The 23,610-nt window shown below is 41.5% G+C and overlaps 1 protein-coding gene across 6 annotated transcripts in view; it reads right to left on the bottom strand.

The window, feature by feature from the left end:
* Positions 1–23,610, bottom strand: part of ARHGAP12 (Rho GTPase activating protein 12) — a 78,113-nt gene that overhangs the window by 5,076 nt on the left and 49,427 nt on the right. For 2 of the 6 annotated variants that reach the window (XM_073581689.1, XM_073581694.1), the window contains 15 exons: positions 21,358–21,501; positions 20,671–20,751; positions 19,342–19,470; positions 19,043–19,123; positions 15,013–15,087; positions 13,039–13,100; positions 12,734–12,806; positions 9,698–9,802; positions 7,247–7,345; positions 5,760–5,871; positions 5,411–5,527; positions 4,566–4,664; positions 3,646–3,723; positions 2,795–2,929; positions 890–992 (listed from right to left, as the gene is read on the bottom strand). In XM_073581689.1, the coding sequence (XP_073437790.1) occupies positions 890–992; positions 2,795–2,929; positions 3,646–3,723; positions 4,566–4,664; positions 5,411–5,527; positions 5,760–5,871; positions 7,247–7,345; positions 9,698–9,802; positions 12,734–12,806; positions 13,039–13,100; positions 15,013–15,087; positions 19,043–19,123; positions 19,342–19,470; positions 20,671–20,751; positions 21,358–21,501 (1,493 nt within the window). The remainder of the gene's footprint in view (positions 1–889; positions 993–2,794; positions 2,930–3,645; positions 3,724–4,565; positions 4,665–5,410; positions 5,528–5,759; positions 5,872–7,246; positions 7,346–9,697; positions 9,803–12,733; positions 12,807–13,038; positions 13,101–15,012; positions 15,088–19,042; positions 19,124–19,341; positions 19,471–20,670; positions 20,752–21,357; positions 21,502–23,610) is intronic. The other 4 variants (XM_073581691.1, XM_073581695.1, XM_073581690.1 and 1 more) reach the window with 3 other exon arrangements.

Genomic DNA, 23,610 nt, shown 5'->3' with positions numbered 1-23,610 from the left:
CTATCGCCTCAGCACATTAACCTAATCTACCCCTGTGTGGCACAGTCAAACGTTTTACCATAACCAGGTTCCCGGCATCAGGTTCCCACATGCTTTATGCATCCATTAGCCCTCTGTGTCCGTACTGTTACACACTTAACATTATGGCTGGTCCATACAATCAGGGCAACTGTTACCACCCACCTTTCGTGTCTACCTCTTTCCTCAGACTGTAAGCTTGCGAGCAGGGCCCTTATTCCTCTTGGTATCTGTAATGATCTATGTGATTATTGTTATGCTGTAATGTCTATTGTCTGTACAAATCCCCTCTGAAATGTAAAGTGCTGCGGAATATGTAGGCGCTATAGAAATAAAATTTATTATAATTATTATTACATCGCTGCAATCAGGGTCTCTGCCCCTACATCATGCGGCTCTCTGATTACATAAAAAAAAAACCCCTGGTGACAAATTCCCTCTAATTCTGCAAGCACCCGCTCGCTCAAGGGTCCACAGACCGCTCTGTGCAGAATTCAATGCATCAGAGCGGCCATACAGTCACGGACCACACGGATATCTGCTGTAAAGACCGTTGTACCCAATGGAGCAGATCGCTGCCATTTATCATAGAGATGCCTGTACGGTTTGATCTCCGTCACTGACCTGACTGGTTCACATCTACGTATTACATTTACAAATCCACAAACATGCAGAGGACGGGCGCTGACAGCCGCTCTGAATGTTAAGCACCAATTATAGGCTTTTTATGTGCAGCAATGCTTAGATTTCAGATTCCCGCGCAAGGAAACAACTGAGCTCAGCTAAAATGCCTCTTACAAGAGAAAAAAAAAAAAAAACATCAGACAATCCCAATGACAAATCTATCGTGTACTCAATGCTCCCCACTCACTGCTTGAGATGCTTGAAGAGGGCCTGCATTGTGTCTTGGTTCGGCTTTGGCAACTGTTTAATTAAATCTCTGACTGCCTGAACACGGAGCTTGGGCTCTTGTTCTGAAAAGAGGAGAAAAAAAAAAAAAGAATAAAAAGTCACTTACAAACCATTATGAGCACTAACACCGCCATCCATAGACTGGTGTTACGCGGTACTGCACTGCCCTCTAGTGGCCACAATTAGTAACTGCAGCAAAAAAAAAATAAATCACAATTTAATACAGGTGCAATGTTTATCACATTAGGCCCCATTCAGACATCAGTTTTTCTCAGGTACAAGAAAAATGGATAGACTATTTTGTTATTTTGATAAGACTTTGGAGTGAAAAAAAAAAAAAATAAAGTTTCATCCCCACTGTCCTATGTGACAGTCAGTGAAAATGGGACTGCACTCAGGTGGCATCTGAGTTGTGTTATTTTTTTCCCAAGCACCCATAGACTCGCACTGCAGATTTTGATCAGGCACTCGGATCAAAATAGGACATGTCTCAACAAATTCCTTGGAATCGCCGGGTCCGCAAAAAATCATGGACATGCGAATGGTCCCATAGAATGTCACAGGTAGCACCCATATGAGAACATCGGACATGTGAATTTAACAGGAGTGTAATATGGGTGTAGGATCAACCACAAGTCATTAGAACAGGGCTGCACTTGTAGAAATGACTGTATCCCACGTCACACTGGCCAAAGTCTAATTTCACACATCCATATAAATGCTGAAAAGTGCACTGATAGCAACACCGCAGAAGGAACGCTAGTCTAAGGGGGTCAGATTCCTTGTAGGAATGCTCAGACCTGACACCCATAATGTGATGGTGCACCATCTTGCTGGAAAAACTCAGGGAACGTGCCATCTTCAGTGCATAAAGAGGGCAACACATCATCATGTAGCAATTTCAGATATCCAGTGGCATTGAGGTTTCCATTGATGAAGAATGGCTCCACTATCTTTGTACCCCATATACCACACCGTACCATCAATTATGGGTGTCAGATCCGAGCATTCCTACATGAACAGTTTCCTGGAAAGTGGATTGGTCATCGTGGGCCAGTTGAACCCCCTTAGACTTTTATCTTTGGGGTTATCTGAAGGCAATTGTCTATGCTGTGAAGATATGAGACGAGCAGCATCTGAAACAACGGATACTGGAAGCCTGTGCTAGCATTTCTTCTGCAATGTTGTTATCAGGGTGTCAAGAGTGGGAGAAGAGGGTCGCATTGACAATCCAACACAATAAGTCGTCATACACTTGTAAATAACTAATGAAAGAATAAAGTTAGGTTAAAACCAAGCACACCATTGTTTTTCTTGTGAAATTCTCAATAAGTTTGATGTGTCACATGACCCTCTTTCCATTGAAAAAAATAAAGTTGGATCCAAAATGGCCGACTTCAAAATGGCCGCCAGGGTCACCACCCATCTTGAAAAGTTTCCCCCCTCCCATATACTAACGTGCCACGAACAGGAAGTTGATATTTCCAACTATTCTCATTTTATTTAGGTGTATCCATATATGGCCCACCCTGTATATATAATAAAGTGTATACTGGCCGTACAGCAAAGTTAGGGACCAGTAGCATATTGGTAACAAGAGGTGAATCCAAAGACAAAAACTTGTCATAAATCATTATTGCATACTCATCCTATCCCGCTGGGATGGAGCGATTCAGCACAGGCCTTGGTCCTCGTCACCCCCAGATAAAGGCTTATGATCAGATGGGAAAGGTTCTGCAATCCTTACCTTTTTTGCCCATGGTTACTCACATGATGTAGGAACTTCATACTGAACCGTGAAAGGGTTATAAATGGCGAACTAATGAAGGCATTCCTGATGACCAAATATCAGATTTTTACTTACTGATTGCATTCACAAAGTCGTTGAAATGGCTGTAGGTGAAGAGCGGCTCGGGCAGCTCTCTGAAGAACATCTTGAGTGCCCCGGTGATCACATGGATGTCTTCCCATTTGCTGTCGTTCAGGTCCAGTTTCTCATCTGCAATAAAGCGTGGAGTATTATGGAGGGCGCAGAGCTGCGTCTGTATTCCTGGCCACTGCACCATTGTATATCGCCTCCTGCGTCAGGATGGTTATTCCCCGTGTGCTTATACTAATGAGATGTGGCACGTTTGCCAAGTGTCTGCTTGTCATAGATACCAATACATCCTAAATCTGCTGCCGTCCCCAGCACCCACCGTGCAGCAGATGTAGTAGGATCACAATCCAACCTCTTGGTTTTGTGGACATAAGAGACTAATAATCTAGTTTTCAGCCATAAAGAATAAACATGACTATGGAAGTATCCAGATCACAAAAACAAAAAAGCCGAAATAGTAAGAGAAGTCAAAAGGAAAACAAAGCTATGGGAGAAGGATTTCATTTTTTAGAAAAAGTGCATAATTGTCAAAAAGGCTGGTATTAGTAACACAGCTACTGCTAACTATCACGCTGTTATCGTGCTACCCGGGCTGCATCATAATACTAGGAACATAGCATCAAACTTTATACAGAAGTTTCAATAAATCATAAAAATACACTGAGAGAACACAATGACAAACCCAAGTTAGACCAAACGGCCTGGAAAAAAATAAAGGGGTTATATAGAATGAGAAAAACCTTTGATAGCTTTGTCCCAAAAAACAGCCCCACACCAGCACACGGGTTGTGTGTGGTTGACACTATGGGGACATGCGTGTAGAAAACAGAACTCACCGTGTGTCACTGCAAATCTGAGCTTCTGTATCACCGCGAGGTTTCCGCTGACTCTGTACAAGCCGTCAACGTCCAGTCCTAAAAGAAGAAGATGACTGTGTCACTCAGTGATCACTCGCTTCACCACAATACCGTTATTTCTGCAAATCCATGTGTCCCGCAAACTCCACATGTGCACAAAAAGTAACGTCCAATCAAATCAATGGCGAAACGTCAGCCAGATTCTGGATGGCGGATATTGTCAGCACTCGTACTACATGGAATAAGCTGTGGCAGGTATAAAATTTAAAAGGACAGTAATCTTATAGGGGTGTTTTCGATATCATAAATAGTTAAAAATTGCAAAAAGTGTTTGCAAAAACAAGCAACTTTGTACTTTATCACTTGTTAAAAATACTCTCCTAGACAAGGAGCATGCACTTACAAGCTATTTGCTATAGAGCTTGCAAGTGTTGCTGTGCAGTTGGCCTGGTCTAGGGATCCAGCCAGCCCTGTGCTCCTCCATTGCTGCAGAGGCAAGAAAAAATGTCTCTGCTTGCAGCAACAAAGACAGAACAGCAACACAAAGATGCAGATGGTACGAATCATTCAGGAAGGCATTGTCCCCACCTGCCCTCCCAAAGCGCCCTATTGAGAATAAACCCTTAATACTTGTGATTGCTGTCAATCAACTAAACATTCTAGGTTACACTCTGAGGCTGAAAACCTTCACTAATCATGTCCGAGTGGTAAAGGTGCAGATTCATTACAATGGAGAAGCCTTACATCCTTTTGGGTTGGACGTCTGATCATGGAGGGTTTCGCCAATAAATGGGCACGGTGCTCTATCAATCGCTGCATCCCTCAAGCATTGGGCGGTGGCGGTGCCAGGCGCTGCAGCCGAGTCTTACGCGCTTCATTAATGTGCACATAGTACATACCTTGCTGTTCAATATGGTCGATGCACATCTTTACAAATTTTGGCACTGTAGTGTTTTCTCTTTGACAAAGACTGGCCAGGCTGGAGCCGAATACAGGATCTGCAAACAGGGGCGGCACAGAAGGATGACCACTCGACTGACGAAACTTACTAAGCACTCAGCTGACAGTAATCTTATAGTGACACAAATGGCGAAATTCCCGTCCACAGCTAATCTACACTTTGCCAACAGAAATAAAAGAATCACGAATCATAATGTTGGGTGTAGAAAGCCTCCTCTGTCCATTGTAAACCCCAAATTTTTCACAAGGAAACACTGGCGCTCACAAGCTGCTGGTGCCTTCATATATTTATCCCCAAATTTGGCAAATAAGGCTGGTAGACAAAGCCATGTCCTTCTATAGACACAAGTCATTGCAATCTGTGGGCGAAACGCTAGATATTTGTACTTCTGTGAAAACCTGAGCCTAGTGGTTCCCGCAATTACTACAATCCACATTTCTTGGGATGGCCCCCATCTGCCATGAGTTCCTATGCAGAGGACTGTCATTAAAAAACAGCAAAAAAAAAAAAAACACTGTATAAAAATTCTACATGACTTCAGTAGGAAGAATGTCAAATACTCCAAACATGCTCCCCTGATGAAGCCAAAAACGAGATACTTGTAAAATTGAGGAAAAGAAACACTTTGGTTGCAATATGTGTACCCAACCAACAAAGAGCCCAAATGTAAAATTTTAAAAGGGAACTCTTTCTTTCTCTCTTGATCCCCAAGGTGAATTTACTATTTTATGGCTCCAACTTGCTCCGATTTCAGCAGAAATCCTTTATTTCCAAACAAATCACCTTTGATGTAGCCCTTCTCACGCACGGCTTGCATTGTTGGACGTCTTGTAAGAAACTTCTTTAATTTTGTTTTCGTCTTCTTTTGCTCCGAATTATCAACAGACGTTTGTTTTATGGCTAAAAACACAAATATGTGGAATTTTTTACATTTTTACTCCTACAATAAAAAAAGACTACCAGTCATAGTGACCTAAATGAAGTGTATATATTTATGGAATGGCGATGTGGATGATTGGTAGGTATTGGTAAGTGCTTGATTTTCCCTTGAATTCATTTTGCCAAATGTCCCCGTGTGCGTTACTACTGCGACCACTACTAGAGCGACTTCAGCGGCTCTGATCACACCTACATCGATTCTTTTTTGAATCGTGGTCTTTCTCCTTCTCGTGCTTCTCCTTCCCTTGTTTCTCTACTGGAGAGTCAGGCACGATATCCTCACTGGGCTCCTCAGACTCCAGAATCTGAAAAATAAAGATAATCCCTTTAAGAAATGTATGTTCTATCTAGATTTTGTTTTTATAAAATGGTCAGAATAGCATTAATTGAAAAATTAATAGATAAAAAAAAAAAAAAAGTTCTCTTCTCACCAAACTCACGTTGTTCCCATACCCATAATATCTTGTCCCCCTCCTCAATGAGAGGTGTCCAGCTGCCCCCAATAACTTGGTGATGTCTCACCTCTGGGGCCACTAATGGACCGAGTGGTCACTTACTGTGTCAAGGACATCTAGAAACCAGAGATCTGTGCAGGACCGCGGAAGAGCAGGGAATATAATGTGCTCTACTATACACCAGAAAATATATATGTAATCACAATACGGGCAGAGTCACCCATCACCTCCTTACCAGTTTATGCTGAACACATTCGTCTCTACATGTAGTGTCGGACTGGTTGGCAAAGACCCACCAGTAACATTCATTCTTGGGGCCCACTGTTCGGTTACATGCAAAAATAACCTGACCCTAGCACAAAAATGTACTTTTGCTTCTATGTAGTATTAACCTGGCTAGCTTCATTAAGGAATGATTAGACTATACCTTCTTCTGCAAATTGTGACTCAAATGTAGTAGCACTACTCATTAGCACGCCTTCAAAAGGGGCCTACCGGAGGATTCTCCTGTTCCCCGGTGGGCCAGTCCGAGCCGGTCTACATGCCAATTACACAAAGTAGTTACATTTTATAGATAAACTGCATGAATTATTACCATGTACTTATTCAAAGTAAAGGACCTTATAAGCATTAGATTAAAGTTGTACACACCTGCGTGACCTGCCCACCACAGAAGGCGACCGGCCCGCCACACCAGGTCTACGGTAGTCTCTCAACTCATATTGAAATTCAATACCTGTTTTTCTTTTCTTCTTGCAGGAAATAATAAGACTACTTCAGAAATGCCTGGAAGCAACTCACTGCCTTCTTCCCATTAAAAATGCATGCTCAGATGAACAGAGAATGCATGTATTCACTTCAGAGCTGCAAACACAATTCTGCCGATTGCTGTAGGAAACGATAGAGAGCGATCGATCTATTTGCAGACACAGATCATGCAAAAAAAAAAAAAAAATTCAGCTTTGAAGCACGCAGAATTGTAAATGCAGCTCTGGACTAGAGTTGAAACAAATAAGTGATGAGGAACCTAGTGACACCTTACTAATAGGATTCTTTGGCATTTCTGAGATCTCTGCTTGCTGTCAGTGAATGGGAACGTTCCTGTTTATATTCAGAGACTGAAACCCAATGCTTTTCACAGCGGAGACTTTGCGACACTTGTATCTATTGTAGGTCATCACCGTCCTCAATAAAATGCCCACAAATGAATATTACAGGACAGTACCGGAATGCCGATGGTGTTGCAGAGTGCCGAGTACCATTCCTTGATCATATTGTCATTTTCCGTTTGTATCAGTAGGTCTGTTCCTGAGGGAGTTTTTAGCTGTAAGAAATTGGAAAAAAAATAAGAAATAAATAAGAAAGTAAGAGGACATTTGATGATACTGATATGTTGTCTTGATAGGAAGCCAGCACCTCTCTGTCTGGTGGGGGGCGGTTTCGGTGACGTACCAGGCGGGGAGTTTACCGGCCAAACTGGAAGCCTGAACACGGAAGGTGACATTAGCAAATAAAAGATTTATTCCATCGTGGTCATTGTGCCACCGCATGTTTACACCTGCTATAACATCTAGTGATCGGAGCGGTTTCAGTGGGTAAAATAAGCAGACAGGCTATTTAAAAAGAATGTGTCAAATTTTAATGATAAAAGTATTTTTTAACCCCTTACTGACAGCTGATGAAATAGTACGTCAGCTGGCAGTATCCCCTGCTTTAAGGTGGGCTCCGGCGGTGAGCCCACCTCAAAGCCGCGACATGTCAGCTGTTTTAAGTTAACATGTGCCCGCAATAGGCGCAAGCGGAATCGCGATCCGCCCACGCCTATTAAGTAGTTAAATGCACTTCCGGACGCCGGTCCAGAAATACACAGCGTGACGATTCCCCCCCCCCATCACGTGATCGGGGTCATCGCTGTGTTGCCATCACAACCAGGTCTCCTCGAGACCTCTGTGGTTGTTGATGGCAGATTGCCATGAGCGCCACCCTGTGGTCAGCGCTCATGGCAAGTCTGTAATTCTGCTGCATAGAGGCGATCTGAGCATCACCTGTATGTAGCAGAGGCAAATCGCGCTATGGCAGCATCTAGTCTCCCATGGAGGCTGTTGAAGCATGCCAAAAGTTAAATAAATAAATAAAAAAAATAAGTAGGGTTTAAAAATATAAAAAAAAAAAAACATAAAAAGTTCAAATCACCCCCCTTTCGCCCCAATCAAAATAAAACAAAAAAACAAAATCCCACATACACATTTAGTATCGCTGCGTTCAGAATCGCCCGATCTAACAATAAAAAAAGGATTAACCTGATCGCTAAACGGCGTAGCGATAAAAAAATTCAAAATGCCAGAATTATGTTTTTATGAGTGATCAAAAGAACGTATCTGCACAAAAGTGGTATCATTAAAAACGTCAGCCCGGCATGCAAAAAATAAGCCCTCACCCGACCGAGATCAAGAAAATTGGAGACACTACGGGTCTCGGAAAATTGCGTAATTTTTTTTTTTTTTTTTTTTTAAAAGAGAACCTAGACATGTTTGGTGTCTATGAACTCATAATGACCTGGAGAATCATAATGGCAGGTCAGTTTTAGCATGTAGTGAACCTAGTAAAAAATCCAAGCAAAAAAACAAGTGTGGGATTGCACTTTTTTTGCAATTTCACCGCACATTTTTTTCCCATTTTCGAGTACACGACATGGTAAAACCAATTATGTCGTTCAAAAGTACAACTCGTCCCGCAAATAGTAAGCCCTCACATGGCCATACTGACGGAAAAAAAAAAAAAAAAGTTATAGATCTGGAAAAGAAGGGGAGCGAAAAACGAAAATACGAAGAAAAAAAAGCTCCGGTCATGAAGGGGTTAACAAATATTTGATAATGTGTTATATAACAGTATCTACTATAACAAAAATATAACAAGTCTTACAGTGTTGACACCGGTTATGGTCCACATTGACAGCGTACACCTTGTCGAAGTGGGATGTAATCTTACTATAAATAGGGCATTTGCTCATTTTGTTTTTAGCCTTTATTCTTATCTTGTGACATGGCCACAGTGTGAATGTGCACCTACACATTGCACTTACGCCATGTTCTCAAGGTCATTTCTTTGGTTTTGCACTGGCAAAAAGCCTAATACTAAACTCACACTTTCTGTTTTGTACAGGAGACTTTTCAGCAGGCTCATTATCATCACAGACAGGATTACAATATTCATTAAATCCTCTATACAAAGTAGATATCATGGGATATCTGCTATACGGATCTGAACGGGATGGGACGCCTCCTCTAATCCTGCACGTTATTAGTGGATTGCACCCCCTTGTAAATAGACATATCAGGGAGCAGTGATCAGATTCAGGTGCAGCAAGTCCCCTGGATTAACCTATTGTGGACATATACAAATGCTGGGATATCCTGACAAGCATGAAAGCTGTGGTCATGAATAAAAGCTGGCAGCAGTGATCTGGAGCAATGTTTTTCTAGTCCATACTAACAGCTGGCAACCATTACTGTGCCGTGCAGACTTGCAGGACAACAGAGAAGCGCAGCATCCAGATGCTAACAATTTACCTTATTGCGGAGGGAAGGAATGTGAATTGTTTCGCCTATTTTGGGAATACCACCTCTCCCATGAGTTTAGCCTTGGATGAAGGACAGGAAAAGCTTTTTTTTTTTACCTCTACAACGTTCTTTTTGCTGGATTTCTCTTTCGTGGCCCATTCCACAGAGGCTCCTTTTAGATCCACCGTGAACTCTGGTTTTGATTGGTTTCCGCCAAACTTCTAAACACAAGAAATGTCACGTTAGGTCAATAGCGCCGAGACCCTGGATTTGGCGGCATGTTTGGCTGGTATGCGATGCAAGGAGCGAACAGAGAGAATTCAGATCCTGCAGATCCCTCTCGTGTATGGGATGGGGGCGACATGAACCAGACCATGAAATGCCATCTAGCAGGACCGTAGGTGTCTACAGATCTCGTTTCACCTTTGGCCACAGATCCCTTGCAAAATGTCAAATGCACAAGAAATTACATTAAGGTAAGCGAGAAAAGAACATAGGGAAAAAGTGGGAAAGAAAAGATAACGGAATTTCAAGAGTTTGTCCGGTCAAAAGATAGTGATGAACCTTCCTTTCCCTTAGTCTTCATCCTAAATGAATAGGCGTGGTACTGTCAATGCGGCCTCTTCCCCATCATCACAATTTCCGTGGTCATTTGGGGCCCTGTGATTTCCATGTACGCCACTGACTAAGTGCTTTCTTTCCTTTACATTTTTTCTAAGAGAAAGGTTTATAACTTTTGTAATTTGGAATCATTATTACTGTCTTGGAAATGACTGGATCTTTACTTTATAACTGTTTTTGCACATTACTGGTGAACTGCTTTGCATAGAAGGGAAACATACTTGAATGCTCATCGTGCAAACAGCAAAGCGCATGCAATGATGGAAGATACAGGACCGACATTTACATAGCTGACAAAATGCTGACGATGGAGGAAATAGTTTTTCCAGGCAGAGAGAAGAGACAGGAGGAGCACAGAGACTGAACAACGGGTGCAGAAGGACTTGTTGAGGAAAGGGAAGAGAGGCAGTGTCCCGGAACAACAAGAGGAACAGGTTAGGAGAAGACATACAGAGCACGTGAACAATTACAATCACAATCAGATCTCATGTAACACTATCCAAAAAGGGGTGAGAAAGAATAGTATTAATGCACAAGGGTGGTGGAGAGGTAGTGGTATACATTATTGGCACCCGTGACTATTATATACACTATTTAATATATCTCCCATAATAAAGTTTTGTGAAACTGCCGAGGCATATATAACCTCATGTTTAATGCAGAAAGGCAAGACACAAAAATAAAAACTTGATAAAAAAGGGACAAAAATCAGACTAACCAGCAATTAATCAGAAACTAAGACTCCCCCCACATGACTTTAATCAAGCTATGAATAGTGGCTTTGATTAAAAAATGACAGCTTTATTCTTCGAGAGCGCTGTCTAACCAGACCAGAAATGCTAATACCACCAAGCACAAGCAGTCTAAATGGTAGAAGACCATCTCCAAGGCCATGTTGTACCAGTTTCAACGGTAAAAATAGGTTTATACTCATGGAACAGTCAAGGATATTCTGGGACATGATAGTAAGAGAAAAAAAATGAATGATAGGACAGTACTCATTTCTAAAGACATTGGCTTTTATTTATTGTAATCAAGGGTACAAGTAATGTTGACCATATGTGAATATCGTATGGTCTTACGTGCGCCCTCGGTCTTTCTATTTTTTTTTTTATCTCTTTTTAGGTTTGCTCTGGTCATAGCTGGTTTTTCTAATACTGGAGGTTATATTCCCTGATGTATCCTTAGGCTTGGTAGGGGGTTCATGTATGCCCCCAGACAGGTATACCCAAGTACTCCCCCCCCCTTTTTTCTCCACCGCATAGGAAAACATAGCCTACTTTGCTTTCCTATGCAGAGGAACAGTTAAGTGTTTTTTGTTTTTTAATCTTCTTTACTAAAATGCAAAATTATGGTTGACAAATCCCACTGTATGGCTATACAGAGCGATGCAGCCTTCTCTGCACATTGTGATAGAGGCCCCCTATATGCTCAGGACAAGATATGAACTAAGTCTAATAATGCTGACTTTAAATATAATGACCCAAAAATATAATTTTTAGACCTTTCCAGGGGTAAGGTTTCTCCTTGTGGAGAGTGACAATTTGCATATTAGACCTTTCCATACACTGAAGACTACAGTCAGCCGAATACTGTTTATGCCAATAGCTACTCCTCCCTACTACCCCAGAAACATGTGCACTCAGAGTGTGGAGAAATTATCTTAATGGTAAAAGTAAATCAAGCTGCTGTTACACCCCTCTAGTAGCATCATATTTGCTACGGGGGGACAAAGGATTGGGCATGCTGAAATTCAACATGCCCAATCAGGAGTCATGATGGAGTCTGGTGAACTCCATACACTAGTTAGTCGGCTGATCTCTAGTCCTGTCGACAGCTGCATGTGCATGGACAATGGTGCCCAATTTTTTTTTTTTTTTTAATCTTGCACCCTGCCTAACAAATAATCATATTAACCTACACAAGAAAACTAAATAGTGCTTATAAAGACATAGTGGGTATCCAGAACTGAAAAAATATTTTAAAAAAAAAAAAAAGTAGTGAAATGTGTCTAATGTGTTTTCCATGAACCTTTTTTTTGTGCAACATTTCCCATAATTTAAATACAATTCAAAATATTTTTATATAAGCAATAAAACTTCATTTGTGGCTATTTTTCGAGTGGTTATTCATTTTTTTGTAGGTTTTATTTAAATAATCCTATTAAACAACTAATTATTATTATTTCTTATTTCTACTCTAAACTGACATTTTGCAGCTGCCGTAAACTGGCAAGCAATTTTATAACAGATCATAGTTTCCAAACTATCGAATGGGTAAAAAGGAAAAAAATAAATTCAATAAATCAACTCCATAGCTTTCCCTAAACAAGTTCTCAAATTAAAAAAGAGGCCAATTAGTTTATAAAAGGGAAATGGAATTATAATACCAATCTGGCGGATAGTCCGGTTTGTGTAATTAAAAGCAGTTAGGCCGGACACAGAGGGCCTCGAAATGATAATATTGTGTAGTCCCAGCATTTACTGCAGGCATCAGCAGACAATGGCAGGATTTAATGTGGCCGTCCTTACCCAGCTGGCTCCGGTGCTCTGGAACAATATAGATGACCCCTGTAACACGGCCCAAGACGACGTCCAGTTCTTTCTGAAACACCAGGAGAGATTAATGTCATACCCGAGACTGGAACCGATGGAGCATTATACAAGACGGCAGAGGTGCAAAATGTTCACAGGCGGGGCCTAATTCCCCGGAAAACCGGGGGCAGAAAACTGTATTTGGCCATAACCAGGAAGGGGTTAATGAAGAATAGTCCCGCAGAACTCTTCCTCATGGATATAACATGACGAGGTGTTAACACAGCGTTGATCGTACTGACCTAACTTTTTTCCCATTTTCCGTGATTTTGGTCACATTTAGTACGCCATACTTTTCTTGATCCTGCAGTAGAAAATAAATCAATAAAAGTTAACCTCCATTCTGCAAAATAGAAAACAAAGCAACAAGATTGACATCAAAACTATTTTTAAGGTCCTGTTCACACTTGCATCAGGTGTGGAAAATCTTGTTCATTTTTTTTTTTAATAAACTGTTTTACATTTCTGGTTGCAGATTTTTTTTATTCTATTTTCTGTCCATTATTTTTATTTTTGGGGGAGAGGTGTTTTTTTTTTTTTGGGGGGGGGGGGGAGGTGGGTGATTATTTTGTTTGAGAAGCATGTACACTTTACGGTAGTCAAATGGTCAGCAACAGGCAGGATCTGACACCTGTTTAGAGCTCATTGTGAAGGGAGAGGGAGGAGGTGAGCTGTGACCATCGCCTATTATGAATGATGCATCTGACGTTATCTTATGTACTGAGATGACGACTGAGAAGTCACCTCTGCAGAACAGGATTTAGATCAGGATGTATTGGTTTATTATTATGGTCATATGGCAAAATAATAAAAAGAGAAGCGATGATGCTAGTGTGAACAAAACCTAAGGTTTGGGTTGTATAGCAGAAATCAAAAAGATTATGCATTTTATAGAAACTGAAAGTGGGTAATGGAGAGTACGCTTATTATGGATATGCAAAATAGATTGCCACAAATAAAAAATTAATTGATTAGGCTGCGAACTATCGCCCAGCATTCTTATCCAATGTGTCAATGTATTATTTAAGCAAAGGAGTTATTTTTAAAAAACAAAAAAAAAAAAAATGAACACTGCCTAATATGATGTGTGTAGTATTTATTTCACGCCATGTTTGAGCCTCCTACCCAGTCTACTGCCCATTGCGTATGAGTTAAAAGACAAACACCACCAGAAAAAAGTTGCATGGAGCACAAAGTTGCAGACTTTGAACATAAGTTTGCCTCTCTGTGAGGGCCCAGCCTTCCTGTTTGTCAGGGCTTCAAACGTAGCCGCTGACAGAGTCAACAAATGAGGTACAAGAAGTGTGCAAGTAGCCTTGTGTACATGCAGACTAACATGGTTCTCAACCCAAAGTCCCGACTAGACCAAAATTAATGCTATACATCTATATATAATAGTAATAGTATCTTTAAAGGAAATCTGTCAGCAGGTTTTTCCTATGTAATTGAGATATATTGGGGCCACAGACCCTGATTCTAGTGATGTGTCACTTACTAGCCTATCTTTTGCCATTTCAATAAAATCAGTGTTTTATCACTACAGGACTAGGTGTTCTTGTGCTTCTAGTCCAACCACTCCCACATCACTGATTGGCAGCTTTCTGTGTACTATATATTGACAAAAAGTTGCCAGTCAGTGGTGTGGGCGGAGTTATACAGAGCTCAGCATTCAGAGCTACGCTGCAGAGAAAACTGTGATTCTATCACAACTGATGCACTCAGTAAACTAAGTGATACATCGCTGGAATCGGGAGCTCTGTCCCTACATCATGCTGCTGTCAGATTCCCTTTAATGTATGTGACTTTTCATGCTACTTATTCACAAGAAATGTTCTTGCAAAATAAAAAAAAAGAATGACAGCTAAAAATTGTGCTGAAATTGATTAGGCAAAAGCGCATATTCCACCTATGCTACAAGAAAAGATGTGTAGAGACAGAACTGGTTTCCTTCTACACATTACTGCTATTTTGGTCCGAGTACATTAAAAATATATATATAAACCCAGACTATCCGCAGAGTGCAGCGGAATAATTCTAGGGCAGCACTGAGTGAGAGATCAAAACTGATGAAAAGGAAACAGAAGGTGGAATTAGACTGCAGAAACTCTGCGGAAAATGTAACAAGCGAGCATTCTTCCCTTCCGTCACTTCTGAGAAATTCCCGCAATCCTTGAAGCTACAAGGGACAATGCCGCCTGAATTAGCGAAGAACTGACCGTGGACTGGTGTTTTGGAGAAGACGGCGAAGTCTCGATATCAGGAAAATTTTGCTTTGACGGAGTGGTTGGTTCCTATAAAATCAAGACATGTTTTACATTTTCATTCTGGTCGCAATGCCTGTCTGGGAGAGAGAGAGAAAAGACAGAAAAAAAAAAAAAAAAAGACAAAACCAAACCAAACCGTACACTACAATCTAAAAGCAAATCCGGACAAAGGACACCCGACAGACAGGCTGAAAATTACTTCATTGGCATCTGGGAATTTTTAATATAAAATTATAAAAAAAATTACCGTACATAAATTTGTGGCACAATGAAGTCCCCCCCCTTAGAGAAGCCCAAATTAAGAGATTTCAGAAAAGTTTGAAGATCATGGGTATTGTGATCCCGTGGACACTACAATACCAAGACCACAGCTTACCGGTACCAGGCTTACTACAGAAATGGCAGCGTTTCCCCATAGAGGCCATCAGAGCGCTCGCTGCTTCTACACGCTCTGATTGCTATTGGCATATGGGCCATTTTTGGGGGCAAAGTCGATTTTGATATACGAGGCCCGTGTATGTGGAAATCTTTAGACATCTAGCTTAGTTTAAAGGCTACATACACTTTTTCTGGTTCCAATGCGCTCAAAATGGAAAAAGATATATTTTCTATAGCTCCTATGCAGATCTATGCGTCTCCAAGGTAACAGAACAAATCTCGTGTAGTCAGATGCTACACAATGCTTTTCTTTTTCCGTTGCCCCCCACTAATTTTGAATTGGCCACATTTTGTAAAAAAAGGACACAGAAGGATCACAATCAGATGATAAAGGGACAGATTAATAAAATCTATATAAAGGAAATATGATTTTTTTTGTCCACAGCAAACAATGAGCTGTTGAGAATAAAAAAAAAAAAGGGCGACTCCGAATGATTGCTACGACATTTAAGTTTGTCTGTTAACCGTGAAGACACGGGTCTATACAGCAGCTATAAAAAAAATCATGGAAAGTCTTGATTGAAAATTTCCTAGCTGCTTCTTTTTCCATAACAAATTTTGTCGCAAAGGTAAACAAGGCCTTTAAATGAAATCTGTCAGCAATTTTTTTTTCTTTTTGCCATGTAATCTGAGAGTAGTAGCATGATGTAGGGTCTGGCACCCTGATTCCGGCAATGTGTCACTTAGGCCGGTTTCACATTTGCGTTAAAGGCCGCAGCGTCGGCCTGCGTGCGTCTGCAGCTAAGCCCCGCCCCTGCCGATAGCTCTGCCTCCGGGCGCATGACATTGCATGCGTCCCCTATCTTTATCACTGAGGACGCAGGCCGTGCGCAGTATGCGTTTTGGCGGCGCCAGCGTCCTTTTGACGGTGCGCCGACCAGCGCCAAACACAACCTGTTGCAATTTGGTTGCACTCGGCGCACCGTCAAAAGGACGCAGGCGCCGCCAAACGCATATTGCGCAAGGCCTGTGTCCTCAGTGATAAAGATAGGGGACGCATGCAGCGTCATGCGCCCAGAGGCGGAGCTACAGCAGGGGGCGGGGCTTAGCGGCGGACGTGCGCAGGCCGACGCTGCGGCCTTTAACGCAAATGTGAAACCGGCCTTACTAGTTTGCATGCAGTCATTTTGATACAGTTTTCTTTGCTGCAGATATAGCAGAGCTCTGAATGCCGAGCCCTGCATAATCCAGGCAAACCACTGATTGGCCGCTTTCTGTGTACTGCCGATCAGCTGTGGGGGCATGGTTGGACCAGGAGGAATGAGACACCTAGTCCTGTAGTGATAATCTCCTGCTGATAAAACACTGATTTTAAACAGCATACAACCTAGTAAATAACACTGCTGGAATCAGGGTCAGCACTTACATCATGCTACCCTCAGATTACATAGCAAAAAAATCCTGCTTCCCTTTAAGCATGATCTGGAGAAAGCATTTCCACCTACACGACTCATATTATACATTTAACTCTGGTATAAAACTCAGGAAAAACTCCTAGCTTTTATGACAAATGTTTCTCTAGGGCTCCATAACCCCAAGTGAAGCCAACCAATATAATATAGAAATGCCATTGCCTGAATGGAATTTATTAACTAATCAGGGGATCGGTGGTAAATATAATTAGTGGGGGTCAGACTGCTGGGAAGCCCACTGTCCCTGTGTGAATGGGTCAGAAGTGTGCATGTATGGACGCTGCACCCCAAAGGAGTAAACGGAGTGGTGATTACAGGACCCACATTTATAGGAACTTTAATGTTACCAGTGACCGGACCTTCACGAATCATACATTTATCACTGCTCCTCTGGACTGATGATAGATGCGGTTTCTGGGATAATGATAACCCTGGAAAGGGTTTTTCCCCCATCTTTATATATGGGTACTGTCAGAAAGTGCTTGTAAACGCAAGCAGTTTTGTAATTTACTGCTTATTAAAATTATCAGACGTGCTTAAGATATGAATACTTATTCCTTTTGTTTACAGCTCGTTGCCTTGGAAACCGACCACCACTGCTAGACAGCAGAATATGTGAAGTGCTTACAAGCTATTCTTCAATGAGCTTGTAAACACATCTTCGAAGCTGACCAGGATTGGCTGGAGCACGCTGTTATCTTCTAATCTCTCACCTGCTTCAGCTCAGTGCTAAATCTGACAATCCAGGGAACAGTGGTGGTCGATCTCCTAGGCAACGAGATTTAAACAAAAAGTGTTAATATCTCAAGAAGAGAAAATTTTAACAAGCAGTAAATTGCCAATGTACTTATTTTTCTGACAATAATCATCTATGAAAATGGAAAGAACCCTTTTTCCGCTGCAGATTCACAGTAAGCAATACATTCTTAAAGGGTCTCAAATAATAGTCGAATATTGCAGTGCACGGATCAAATGTGCCACGATCCTCAGTCGCAGTTACACTGGGTACTGCCGAATGTGTTGGGATCAATGAAAAACAGGCTTCAGCTGAGCTATAAAATGACCGCTGCGATCGGCTCAAACCCCACATATCATCCAATCTGACCATGGTCGTGCCATGACAAACTGAATGGCGATCTACTTACTTGGCCCTGGGTGGAGAAACAGGCTGGGCTGTGTGGTCAGATGGAGAGGACTACAATATACTCTATCTGCACATGCACTTTTACAGACATTATAATGAATGAGCAAATGGGACGGGGAGGCAGGGACACATCAAGATTGCATAAATACAATTACTGTTAGTAATGTTACCCAATATTAGCTAAAAAAAAAAAAAAGCCCGTCTGAGGCCATAATTACCAGAAGGAATTAATAACATGCGTATGCAGATACACAGGAATGATTCGGTCTGTTATTTCAGATTTTGTATTTGTTGTACTAGCTAATTTCGTGATAAATTGCAAAATGAAACAGAAAGAAAAGTATCGGAGCAAACTTCCCGAGTACTAAGGTCATATTATGAGTCAGAGTCCCTTTAAATGAGGGTATGGGTATGTAACCTGTGAAATCTGAACTAGATGGCACAAAATGCAGCTGATAAATATCACTTGCATTTAAAGGGAACACATCATCAGGGAAAAAAAAAGGTCATAAAATTGGAGAGGAGTCATTTGATATCAGTATCTGGGCCGGTAAAAGCAGACGCAATAGGCTGACAATTCCTGTTCGGCCTAGTTCACTTGTCAGCTTTGCTGTGTAGACTGGGGCAGAGTCCGCAGAGGATGGGGATTGAAGGATATTTTACATCTTGTAAATGATACATTCCCTTTAAAGGGTGGTGAAATGAGGTTCCTTCCCTGCGTCTTCTTTTCCCTTTCATTTAAACCTCCATTGGCTTTGGGGTTCACGAGGTGGAAAATCTGACCACCATTACATGAAGATTGATCGTGGATGCCAAAGAAGTGTCCTAGAGAAGGATATCAGGGCAATAGTCCTCCTATTAAGATCATAACCACTTTTCTTTCCGTCATTACACAGCAGGCAGGCAAGCATATTCACAGATTGGAAGAATTTTTGGAATGTGGACATGTGTTGGCAAGCAAGCACACACCGGAAGACAGAATACTAACTTTCATAGAATAAGATGAGGTCAAAAAACCAGGGCTAGGTATGTAATACTCAGAGGAATTACGCTTTTGCTTGATATGCAACTGTAAAAAACAAAATGGACCTGTTAATGTCATTACTGGCTTCTGTAGGAGCTATAGGATTACAAATACGACTGCTGGTGATTGATGCCACCGCCATAACCGGATATATAGAACACGATGCCTGAGCGTCTGGGTCACTGCCGCGCTCTCAGTAGGTCACCGTGACCTGGAAAACGACGGCAAAAAAAAAAAAAAAAAAAATGACGACATCACATTACCTTGTCATTGGCCTCCAGCAGATAGGTGCTGTGCCGCCACTTGGTTAAAACAATAGGTTCTTGAAACTTTCTATCAAGACTCCGGCTTTTAGTGATCTCTCTCTGATGCGGTGGTAATAAGGAATTATACTACAAAAAAAATACAAAAAAAATAAATATATATATATATATATATATATAACACCGTAGATAAATGAAAAGTGATGTCAATACTGAGAAACATGGATGTAATGAGCTCAGCCACAGACTCAGTAGTTCCCTCCATAATTATAGAAGAGTCCGATTGAGGCTGGGGCTACAAGGATATGTTTTACGCGACGGCGTGATGTAAAAACATCTGTGCAACTTTATAGCGCTGTGATTTAATGTAAAAAATAAAAACTGTCAAATCGCAGAAAAGTCACATGACTCGCAATGGAAGTCTAAGGTTAAGATGGTCGTGTGCGACCAGCAACACAAAATACAACACATTTGCATCTCTGTCGCAGTTCCAGGAGGTCGCAGTGCACCGTAGGAAATCATTAGATGCCATGTCACAACGAGACACTCCAATTTCAATGTAGTATGACACGTCATCGTGTAGCCCTAGCCTAATACGGCAACCTGAGATGGGTGGCGATACGGTGTCCCGCTCTGTTTTGCCACTAACAGTCATAAGACTGTAGGGAAATGCATTGTGCAGTATTCATACCTTCATACGGAACTGTCGCAGCCTGGATCAATCTAGGTGCAAAAAGTGTATCTACCATTACGGGGAGCCATGTGGTGCCAACTACAGGACACGTTCCCATCACAATGATATCCGGGTAGCTTTTAGGCAAGCAAACGATTTGTCAAATCACAAAGCAATGAGATTATTATTATTTATTTACCCCGCCACCATTAACTTTGCATTTTACATAGCTGTTATGAGCACAATCTTATAGTCCTTAATGGAGTTTTTTCAGCTTCTTCTGCAAGTTTCGCAACCGTTTGGTCACACAACTATGTGTTCTCCAATGCTGCAATCTTGGATAGCTTTGCCTCTGCGGCATTGGAAAAACACAGAGGAGCTAAAGCTGACCAAATCCCTCTCGCTTCAGAGTAACGCTTCCAAGCTCTATAGGAAAGAGCATGTAAGCAATGTGCATGTTCAGACAACAGTGCTGTTAGACTCCAGCGGTAACCTAGAAAATGCGCAGTAACCAGTAAAACTGAAAGCCCTATTTTTTAAGAGAGGACTTTTAAAAAGGTAAAATGCAAAGTTGTTGGTCTTACAAGCACTCTGCAATTATAACCATTTCTGATGTTGGGAATCATCCTTTAGTTGACCGTGTAATAATAACTTACCTTTGGCAGCTCCCACTCAGAGCGCGATCCATCAGCGCTGTAGTAGTACGGTCGACCTTGATCGTCCACGTGCTTTATCCACTGTAATGAGATTTTAATATCAAAAACAAGAAATAAAAAAAATTACGAACAAGCTTACACTGGTGACAACCGATGTGTTCCTTCATGTCTCATTCCTAGAATAGTCCGAAAGGAAGAGGTGACATTTTTAGATTGGCGGAGTAAAAAAAGTCTGGTATCAGCTAGTGATGGGCGGACGTGCTGGGATAAGGTGTTATTCGAGTGTCTTCGGCGTGCTCGAAAAATATGTTGGAGTCCCAGCGGCTGCATGTCTCGCGGCTGTTCGACAGAACAAACAGGCTATCCCTGCATGTGTTGCGGCTTTTGAACAGCATCGAGACATGCAGCCGCGGGGACTCCAACATATTTTTCGAGTACGCTGAAGACACTCGGTTAGCACCCAAGCATGCTCATATAACACCTTATCCGAGCACGTTCGCTCATCACTAGTGCCAGTTGCTTCTCTCCATCTCTGGTATACAGACCAGACCACCCACCCCACCAGTGCCCCCAAATCGCAAACTCTAACCATATGAGTTACCTAAACTAGACTAAATCAGGCAGATTACAAAAAGATCATCAAAGACAGAAAAGGTGAAGAAAACATGGAAATGATCACAGAAGTACCTTCTCATTGGTTTGGTCATTGATAAAGAAGGTATGGCCATGCTGATCCAGTTCTTCTGACCACCCCTTGGGAGGAGAACCATAGAGACTATCTGACTGATTGTTGTCACAAGCATTGTGAAAGTTTTCTTCGGCGGAAATTTGCTAGAAAGAGTTGGAAAAAAGTAAAGCTCAAGCACAAAGATGATCAGTGAAAGGGGGAGAAAAAAAAAAAAAAAAAATCACTCAGCAAAAAAAAGAGGAGATACTAATTGTGAAAAATGTAATTCTTACTTAGAAGGGAATGCGTAATCAGAAAATTACCTTTGTTTAACAGTAGATAAATAAAAGGTTTCTTTTAAATATTTTTTTTTTATATCATGATCAATATTGAAAACAAATAAAATCTTGCATGTTTCACAATGGTCACCAGACCCAATAATAGACTCCTGCTTCCTCTCTTCTTCACATGGACTTTAGACGGACTCTGGCCCCATTTTTGTATAGAAGTATAAACTGGGCATGATGTAATCTGGGCAACTGAGGAGGATGAGGAGCTGAGATATCACCTTCTGTGAACCTTGTGTTGTCTACTGTGGATAGAAGCGTTACCTTTCACTGTAATCCTGTCTGTGATGATAATGAGACTCCTGAAAAATCATCTGTACAGAACAGAAAGGGGGGGGGAGTCTAATAAGAATTAGCGGCCGTAGTGAAAATTGCAAGAATTCCATTATGATACATTAGATATTGATATGGAAAAAATGAGTAATTTATTTAGCACACAAACCTGATTTAAAGAGTAGGGGACTTTCTGATGCCACATTCCCTTTAAGTAGCAATGTCATACATTATGCATTACTTTAGTCTTGTCTTCAAAAAAATACTCTGTGTAGATATTGCTATTACAAACTTATGGGATTCTATTAATTCCTTCTCATTGTGTCCACCGAATAAAAGCAGGAATCACCCAACCGCTCCCATACAAGAGGATCTACTAGATGGGGGATGAGCTACCGGGCATGTGCGACCACTAGTACCACACACGTCAGGTGGCTGTTCAGAGAAGGAATCCAAAGAACAGCAGAGGGCGCCATAACACATTTTATTTTACTTATATAGCGCCATCATATTCAACAGCACTTTACAGATATCATCATCACTGTCCCCATGGGGGGGATCACAATCTAGAATCCACAGTATGTCTTTGGAGTGTGGGAGGAAACCCACGTAAACATGGGGAGAACATACAAACTCCTTGCAGAAGTTATACATGGTGGGATCTGAACCCAGGACCCCGGTAATATCAACTGAGCTACCGTGCTGCCCATATATAACATTACAGGACATATAATAGCAATATCTAGACAGGAGTATTTTTAATTATTCCAATTAAAGACTAACTTTTGCATTTTTAATGCCTTAACCGAAAAATGTTAAAGGGGATGGCCACTTTATTTGTAAAAAAAAAGTTGGTTGCCATGATTAATGACACTAATAATATATAAATATTCCAGATTCTCCTCCTTCCTCACTGGCTCCACAGCGCTATAGTCTACAAAGTGGCTGCTGACGTGGAGCATGTGACCACACCTGTCCAAAGCCTCCACCAATTGAAAAACAGCTCTCGTGTGAAGTGCTTATTTGATTGGAGAAAACTGGTCACATGACTGTCCATTGTGAGAATAGGAAATCTGTGGAGCCGGAGACAGACTACCCTAACAAGTGCAGAATAAAACCCCTGCAATACAATAGTAAGTGCCCCCAAATCAGGTCCACATTTATTAAAATAAAGGTAATGTGGACAACCGCTTTAATAAAGCGGTGTAAAAGGAAGCAGGGACTTTGGAGATCTTATCAGAAAAGGAGCCTCAACCCCTACATTAGATCAGCAGAGAATGATGGTCTCTTAAGTAAAAGAGAAAAGCTTAAGAGGGAATCAGTCGGATCAACCGTCCCCAAGCTATCTATACGGGCAGGTAGGTAATAGGAAGCTGAATATAATGATACCTTGATATCCGTGATCCGATGTATTATTCCGGAGAATTAAAAGGTTTTCTGTTAAGATCTATGGGCCGGACATAGATCTCCCTGATAATCTGCCTCCAGAGACGTGTAAGGAGACACGTAATGACCGACAGTGTGCTCTCCTGATCTACATGTTTCCCATTTATAATTTACTGTGGAGGTAGATTTTCAGGGAGATCTATGTCCCGCCCATAGATCTTAACGGCTCATTTACATATTAAGAAAAGCATGGATTTTTCTGGAATA

The sequence above is a fragment of the Dendrobates tinctorius genome, unplaced genomic scaffold (assembly GCF_039654945.1).
Source record: "Dendrobates tinctorius isolate UK_male_01 unplaced genomic scaffold, ASM3965494v1 ptg000070l, whole genome shotgun sequence".
Lineage (NCBI taxonomy): Eukaryota > Metazoa > Chordata > Amphibia > Anura > Dendrobatidae > Dendrobates > Dendrobates tinctorius.
Note: the sequence above shows the minus strand (reverse complement) of the source record. Positions and strands in the feature narration are given on the sequence as shown.